This window comes from Sminthopsis crassicaudata, chromosome 3, assembly GCF_048593235.1.
Source record: "Sminthopsis crassicaudata isolate SCR6 chromosome 3, ASM4859323v1, whole genome shotgun sequence".
Classification (NCBI taxonomy): Eukaryota; Metazoa; Chordata; class Mammalia; order Dasyuromorphia; family Dasyuridae; genus Sminthopsis; species Sminthopsis crassicaudata.
In genome coordinates, this window is record NC_133619.1 from 533284168 (window position 1) to 533293148 (window position 8981).

Sequence of the window (8981 nt, forward strand, 5' to 3'; positions counted from 1 at the left end):
AAGGAAGGAAGGAAGGAAGGAAGGAAGGAAGGAAGGAAGAAAATCAGAATGTACATTTGTATAGCTATTCCATGGAATTGTGGCTTTCGGTTTTCTCATACCTAGGCAATCTTTTTCCAATTTATAAAAACAGACATGAATTCCAGGATACAGTACAGTTGCTTAGTCCTGTCAGTTTCTTCCCTCATGTGAAGAAATAAACTATGAGTCATGTAACAAAACAGAATAGTTGTACTGTATTCTACTTATAATCTTCACGAAGGCCCAAGTAAATTGAGGGAACTCAAGGATTAGGAAAATTCAGTACCATTTTTTAGCATAAGTATGATCTTATAAATTAGCCAGAGTAGAAAAAAAGCTCTTTAGGCTGCTTTTATTCTCCTTCTCCTGCCTTGTTTCTTGTCTCATCCTCTAGTGCTAATTCAAAGGCAGTATGTGTTATAATAAAGAAGCAGTGATTGGATAAGAACATACTACATTATCTTTCAAGTTTCTTTTGTCCTTACAAGTGTTCTTGTAAACCAATGATGTTTGATCTCTTTTGTACATCTTTTGCTTCCATTGCAAATACGTGTTTCTTTGATATTTATTTTGCAGCTGAAACCTGGTCACTCTCTTAAGATAAACAGATCTCAGAGAGTAAAAGTATCACACATTCTTCTCCCAGAAAAATATTTGAAGAACCTGCAAATATTCAATTGAAGTATACTTAAATATCTTTTGTCATAATTCACAAAATGTAGTATATATATAACAGAGACAAGTAATTATATTCAAAATAAAACCCAAAAAGCATGTGAATTCCTAACATGGGAATTACATTATAATTGAATGGAACTACTATCAATGTATTATTAATATATGCAACTCACATAATGCATATCATATATTCAATAATTTTTCGAAAACCTTATTCCACCAAGAAACAAAATATATACCATTATACTATATATTGTGAATGCTGACAGATTTATAGATGCAAAAACTACATGCCCCATGACGATAGTATAAGTACAGCAATGAACAATATCACAAATAATAAAGAAGCCTAACAGCAGAAAAAATACATTGATTTGAAAATATGCAAATTATATATAAAACATAATAATATGTGTTGTACCTGTTTATAAAACACATCCATCTACACCCTAATACTCCCTACCTGCTCTGCACATACACCACACTACATGTGCTCCAACAGTGGAAATAATTTGTCTATTGAAATAAGCACTTCTATTTTTTGCTAAATATTTGTTAGATTTTTAGATTTATCTAACAAATTTGTCACTTTAATAAGTCCTCTTAAACTGGAGAATGGCCTAGACTACCTATGAATACCCACTGGTTAACTGAGGTGTAATAGCAACTCTGAATTTGTAGATGGCCTAAACTATTACCAATTCTACTCCTGCTTATATTCTGTGTCCTAGATGCCTGCAGCTGGATTTTTAGGTTAAAAAGGGACTCTCTCTGGATTCATCTTCTTGAGTTTAATTCTAAACTTTGGTTGACTTCCCTTACTCTCTTGAGGTTATCTATTTCATTTGAATTGGAGCTATATGAATTATCAGATTCAAACAATCTTCATAATTGATGGGTTGGATTTCCTAATTAGAAGTAATCTAGATGAGTGTTATTTCTTTTCTTCTCAGAAAGATCTCCCAAGTAGACATTAGGTCTTCATGATAAAGTTGTTGTTGTTGTTGTTTTGGTACTTCTTATAGACTAGTGAGTTTTCTATGCTGTCAGATAATTATTATAAAATGATTATCCATTGCTCTATTTTCTTATGTGTTTCATGCACTTAATTAGTGAATATAATCTCTTGCTGAAGATATTGAAAATAAACTTGTATGTATACCATAACTTGTTTTAACAAACATATTTTGAGCTTAGCTCTTAGGTAGAGGGAGCATAAAAGGCCATAATAGCCATCAGATTATAGTTTTTATTTATTTTTATTTTATTTATTTATTATATAGTTTTTAATTCATAAAAAAATATTGTGTATGAAAGGTGGTGAATAATATTTGTTTATTATTTCTCATTTTTGCCCTTTCAAGATCATATCCTTTCCTATTTTGTATTTATGAAATTGCATTTTTTAATGTGTGTATAATTTTACATTTATCACTACTATATTTCATCTAATTGATTTTTTGAAGTTCTAGCACCTTTAATCTACTGCATGCCTTTTGTGTTTTTGTTTTTGCTTTTTTTAAAGTCCAAAGTCTTTATTGTCTCCTTCAGTCTCCCAGCCTAACCGGTCTGCTCCACAGTCTCTTCCAGTAGTCTGACTGACTGTCCCCAGTTCCTTTTAGCAGTCTGCCAGTCCTGCCATAGTGCAGGAGGCAGGAGAGCTACCATAAGGATAGTCAAAGATAAAATATCTGTGGCTGGCTTTGTCCTCAGTTTAAATACCCTATTACAATTACATCAATTGTAGAACTATTATATTACCATGCTAAGTACTAAGTATATGTAAACTAGATAATCATTGTCTCATCAATTCCACTTGAATCCGGTTGGAGTCCCTTTAAGAAACTGTATTTCCTATTGATCTGTGATTCCTTTCAGATTCCCAGCCCCCACTCTGGTTGTCCCAGCCCCCATTCTGACTTGCTTGGGTTGCCCAACCCCCACTGGTTTTGATCTGCTTGGGTTTCCCAAGGGATTTTTGATAACTCTCTTATAGCCACTACCATCTAGACCACCAGGAATCTAGACCACTCAAATAGCATCATATTTATGGTTCCTCAGGGAACATATATAAGAGAGTTATCAAGAATCCCCTTTAAATTGGCCACAGATTCTAGGAGTGAAAGAATTCACTCATTCCCGAATATTAGTTGCAAAATGAAAGTTTATTGTTAAATAGAAATCAGTTTACCTAGAGAATGATTTCTACAGTGGCAGATCCATGGAAAGTGGAATTTTGCACTGAGAATGCATTTCTCAGTGGACAGAATGTCCTGGCTACTGAGAGGGCTCCCAAGGTCCATCTTCGAAGGCCTTAGTTGATGGAAGCTTATTATATTGTCTATCTTAGTGGGGGATTGGAAAGCCCAAGCAGATCAGAACTAGTGGGGGCTGGGAGAGCCTAAGTTGACTCAGATCCAGTGAGGGCTGGGACAAGCCCAGATCTCCTATTGGAATTCAAAGTGATGCTTTTGACCAGGATTTGTGAATCAAAGTCCCTGGCATCCAGTAAAGACAACTTTGTCTGGGGAGGATATGCCTCAACCAGGAGGGGCTGGGAATCTGAAAGGAATCACAGACCAGTAAGAAAGGAATTACAGATCAATAGGAAATACATTTTCTTAAAGGGACCCCAAACCACTTCACACGGAGTTAACACCTTGTTTCAAGTATATGTCTTTCTTTTATTATACCTTTTTATTGACAGAACATATACATGGGTAATTTTTTCAACATTGTCCCTTGCACTCCCTTCTCTTCCAACTTTTCCCTTCCCTTCCTCCCTCCCTCCCCTAGATGACAGATAGTCTCATACATGTTGAAGTATATCTTAGATCTGTAAGAAATGACCAACAGGAGGAATTCAGAGAGGCTTGGAGAGACTTACATCAACTGATGCTGAGTGAAACGAGCAGAACTAGGAGATCATTATACACGTCAACAATGATACTGTATGAGGATGTATTCTGATGGAAGTGGATATCTTCAACATAGAGAAGAGCTAATCCAATTCCAATTGATCAATGATGGACAGAATCAGCTACACCCAGAAAAGGAACACTGGGAAATGAGTGTAAACTGTGAGCATTTTTTTGTTTTTCTCCCCAGATTATTTTTACCTTCCGAATCCAATTCTTCCTTTGCAACAACAATAACAACAAAATTCGGTTCTGCACATATATATTGTACCTAGAATATACTATAACATATTTAATATGTATGAGAATGTCTGCCATCTAGGGGAGGGGGTGGAGGGAAGGAGGGGAAAAATTCAGAACAGAAGGGAGTACAAGGGATAATAAAAAATTACCTATGCATATGTACTGTCAAAAATGTTATAATTATAAAATTAATTAAAAAGTATATCTTAGATACAATATATGCATACAGATCCATACAGTTCCTTGTTGCACAAGAAAAATTGGATTCAGAAGATAAAAATAACCTGGGAAGAAAAACAAAAATGCAACTAGTCCATATTTACTTTCCAGTGTTCCTTCTCTGGGTGTAGCTGATGCTGTCCATCATTGATCAATTGGAACTGAATTGTATCTTCTCTTTATTGAAGATATCACTTCCATCAGAATACATCCTCATACAGTATTGTTGTTGCCGTATATACTAATCTCCTAGTTCTGCTCATTTCATTCAGCATCAGTTGATGTAAGTCTCTCCAAGCCTCTCTGTATTCATCCTGCTGTTCATTTCTTGCAGAACAATAATATCCCATAACATTCATATACCATAATTTACCCAACCATATTCCAATTGGTGTGTAATATTCTCTTCTCTAAAATATAATGTTCTCTGAGAGCAGGTTTCTTGGGGAGCTTCTGGGAGCAGCCTTAGTTTCAGTTCAAAGTAATAAACATCCCAAATGCAGCCAGGATCTAAAAGTTCAGATCCTTTATCGTCTCCTTCAAAGTCTTGAATCTTTTCTTGGGGCCCAGTTAGCTTTCTTAGAGGGTTCTCTTTCTCCTTGGTTCCAAGAGCTCTTGCTGCTAATATTTTCCTCTGCCAGCTTCAGCCTCTTGTCCTCCCAATGTCTCCATCCAGAACAAAGGGTGGAAGTTGGAATGAATCTGACTGACTCCCAGAGAGTGGGCTTGTAGGCTTCTGTGACTGGCCCTGGGAGCTTCTTGCTTATATGCTGTTCGCTAAGTATACTTCATTACTTCACTAGGAAACCATTATTTGTTGTAGGATTAAATCAATACTAAATTAGATTTAACCATTGTCTCCTAAATTCCACTTAGTACATTGTTTCAATTTCTGGCCCATAATATCTCCTTGTAGGATCAGATCAATCATACTGAACCATGCTAAATTAGATAACTATTATCTGTATCAATTCCACTGTTTTAGTACCTACTAAGAATCATAACTTTGATGGGCAGCTATTCAATTTCCAGTTTCTAGCCACTACAAAAAGGGCTGCCACAAACATTTTATGCCTTTTGTTTTAAAGAGCTTTCTCTGTCCTTGCTCCACAGTATTTATATTTCTGTGTAATTTTTTTTCATTAAATTTTTTATTTTCAAACATCTGATTGGTTTTAGCCAGCTCTCCCTCTCTCTCCTCCCCCCCCCAAAAAAAAACAACAACACTTTTATCATAAGAATTGCAATCAAGTTAAGCAGATACTCAATGAAGTAATATTACATTGTTGTCTTTGCATACAATGAACACATTTAATGGCTCTCTGAGGTGAGCTTTTTAGTCATTCTTCCATTCAATTGCAAACTCTTTTGTTTTGTGACTTTGTTTATAGCAATAGAAAGACTGAAAAAAATCATTGCATTCAACAGTATGATCACTAGTTGAACAATGAACAAAGATTTCACATTAATACTCCAAATAATTAAGTCACTGTTTTTTTTTGTTTAACACAGATTGCAAATTATTTGATTCTTGGTATCTATTATTGCCCTTTTCATCCTTTTGCCACTATCATTTCACACACAGAATTTAGGATCATTTAATATTTTTCTTTATTCATTGGGAATTTTTCACCAAATAATTAATCTAGCATTGAACCTCTCAATGCTGAGTTAGGCTGACTCCAGTAAACACAAAAATCTGTTATACTAATTCTTTTGAAAACCTTTGCCAAACTGGAAGACTCTACAAAGATTTATTTATGGTTTTATAGGCTTTGAGAACCTAGGGTCACTTTCATAGCAAGTCCAACAAGTAGTATAAGATTTTTAAAATTTACTTTTTCCTGATTAACAAGCATTTATTTTCTCTTTCTCCCACAAATCGATATATAAAAAGAAAGAAAGGAAAAGAACAGAAAGGGAAAATCTTAATATACATACAAACTGATAATTACAAAGTAATAATATACATGTTACAAAATGATGATTATTCTGGGTTCAAGAAAGTATAATTTATTACTGATAACTTCTATTCAATAAGCATTCATTTCATTCAGCAATTTATCTGCACAGTATCTTGCACACACTGATAATTTAACATGCAACATTTAGTTGATAAAATAAGATTCAGCTGAATTGAACAGGTTCTTCTACCTACTTAAATCAGAAATTAAGTAATAAAGCAACATCTTATAGTCTATGGACAAAAAACGAAAGGCAGGGACTTATATTATTATGCCATTATTTGCAGATGACATTTTTTTGGAAGATGACCAAGTAGGTTCCCTCTTCATCAGCCTACTCATTGATTGCTTCCAACAATTTTCCTGGTGCTGTCATGTGGAAGAAGTTTTCCGTAAAGTTGGTATACTCTATCTGGAATTGTCCACTGCTGAGCAAAAAAAAAAAAAAAAAAAAAAAAAAAAAAAACTCATAAAAACAAAACAAACAAACAAAAAAACCCTGTCTATTAACACTTCAAATTTTCTTTTATTTACAGCTATTTACAAGATAGCTAGTGTAGAGCCAGATCAAGATCCCCCAAACTAATAATCAAATATCTATTAATTCTAATAGCTACACTTCTCTCCCAATACTTATGGGGAGGGAGTCGGGGAGGGAGTGGATTATTATTAGTGGATATGTCTGAGAAAAAAACATCAAAGATTTATATTTTATTTTATAATTATTTTCATAATAAAAAATGTAAAGGTAGTTATAGTAATACCTTCAGTGACATTCCACTCTCTTTACTAAGTTTCTCTTCAGATTTTCTTAAACTTCTCTTTCCTATTTGTCTAGTACATAGATGTTGTCTCCAGTACATAGGTTCCCTGATATGATGATAGACAGGAACTCTTATTCCCAAGTTTACCTTTTCCTTCACTTTTTGTCCACCAAAACTTTTCTAACTCCTCTAGGTCACTATATTAGAAAATTAAAATAATCAAGCTGCACTGTTTATTACTAGATATGATTTTCATTCCAGATGTCTACAAATGTCTCTCAATTACTTTAGGTCCAGAAATCATTTTCAACTTCAGCAAATCCAGCCCCAATGCCCACCATTGAAAGGCAGTCTATGACAAGATATTTCTATCTCTTCCCTGGAATTTAAAGCCATTCAATGACACTAGCCATTTCTAAACTAAGGTAAATAATTCCAAGATATTAGAAGCAAGATTTTCTTAATCAAAGTCAACAAGTAGAAGTCTGCTGAATACAAAGAAGAGGTATTCTTTGTACTTTGCTGGTTGCAAATTCCATTTTCCTGTTTGTGATTTGGTGATGGTCTGAATTACCTCAACCTGATTTTATTTTTCCTGGGCTATTACATGATTATCCCCAAGTAGAGAAGACTTATAATTTGGCCCTCACAAATTAAAGCCTGACATTCAGATTTTGAGGGAAGAAGTCATTATGGTGTTGATTTTGAATTGGTCCTTAATAAGATGAATTATTGTCCAGGGAAAGTTCTCAATACTTCAAATCACAATTCCGATTTGCTATCCAGAATACTGATGTGTGAAATGATCTTTACTTCAAAGTAGTAAGGACCATTTGAGAGTCTTATTTGGGAGAAATAGAAATGCTGCTAACATTATTTATGTAAATTAATTATGTAAATTAAGCCAAATCATTTTAATAAGTTATAACCATAACATCATGCTTTTATAAAGGCTGATATTTCAGCAAATACTATCTCTATGCTATGATGGGCCCTGGTAATATACTTTAAAAAATTATTCTTTATATTTTTCTTTTTTATCTAGGAGGCAATATGCTGAGTGGTCCTGAAGTACTTGGTTCTTCTAGAAGAACACTTCTTTTAACAGAATATTATTCTTCTCATCATCTAACTTCATATGTTTTCCCCACAAAATGTTTATTCCCTATTCCAAAATTTTCTCTCATGATTTTTCCCAAATCTTATAATGGCCTGATTAAGTAAACTTATCCTACAAACTGTGTCTCAAATTTCGTATTCCATAAGAAATTTCAAAGATATTTCAATACTTTCAAAAATTTAAAGTTACATCTTGTTATATTTTATTATAGCCTATTCAGCAGCTGGCAAACTAGATCTCAAGGGCCAAATCCAGCGAGTGAGCTAAGAATATTTTATATTTTAAAATAAAGTTTTATTTTGCTTAAACTATATTTAAAACATTCATTAGCTCATGGTTCATCCAAAAACAAGTCTGGGGAGGAAAGGGATGTCTCTCAAGTAATGCTTAGCTTATACCTGGTCTATATTATTTTTTAAAAATTTCAACCATTTCATTTGAAAATTTTTTATATTTCCAAATATTTTGTCAAATTCTTGAAAGAAGACATGGAATTATCTATTTCCTTTGTTTTCCTTATATTTCTTAGGTCACTTGAATTCATTTAATTATTAATTCTGAAATTAAATAAAATATATCAATTTGATCCTGAAGCATTTTTTTTTTGGTGTGTGTGTGTGTGTATGTCTATTAGGGAGATCTAGACAGCAAAATATACAGGCAATAGTTACACACACACACACACACACACACACACACACACACACACACATACACACACACACATCACATAACGTAACATCCCCAGTCCTTCTCTACATGTACATACATATATATATATATATATATATATACATATATATGTATATATATAATATTCACACCCACCCATAGACCTATCTCACATATACATAGATACATAGGGCATCATGTATAAATATTTACATATAATCAGAAACATACACACACACACAATATATATATATGTACACAAATATATATATATATATATATATATATATATACCCATATATAAAGGTGAATCTAAAACCATATTACTATGTTGACATATACTGTAGATTTTTCTCTTGACTGGATCTTTAAATTTGACTTT

At 33.4% G+C, this 8981-nt stretch overlaps 1 protein-coding gene across 2 annotated transcripts in view; it reads left to right on the top strand.

Annotated features, from left to right (window-relative positions):
• The window catches only part of LOC141563386 (caspase-12-like), a 30201-nt gene extending 21688 nt beyond the window's left edge, over positions 1–8513 (top strand). The window contains exons 8-10 of one of the 2 annotated variants that reach the window (XM_074304385.1): positions 6331–6440; positions 7099–7232; positions 7853–8513. In XM_074304385.1, coding sequence (XP_074160486.1) covers positions 6331–6440; positions 7099–7197 — 209 coding nt within the window. In that variant the 3' untranslated portion in view covers positions 7198–7232; positions 7853–8513. The remainder of the gene's footprint in view (positions 1–6330; positions 6441–7098; positions 7233–7852) is intronic. The other variant, XR_012488409.1, reaches the window with a different exon arrangement.
• The last annotated feature ends 468 nt before the right edge of the window (positions 8514–8981 follow it).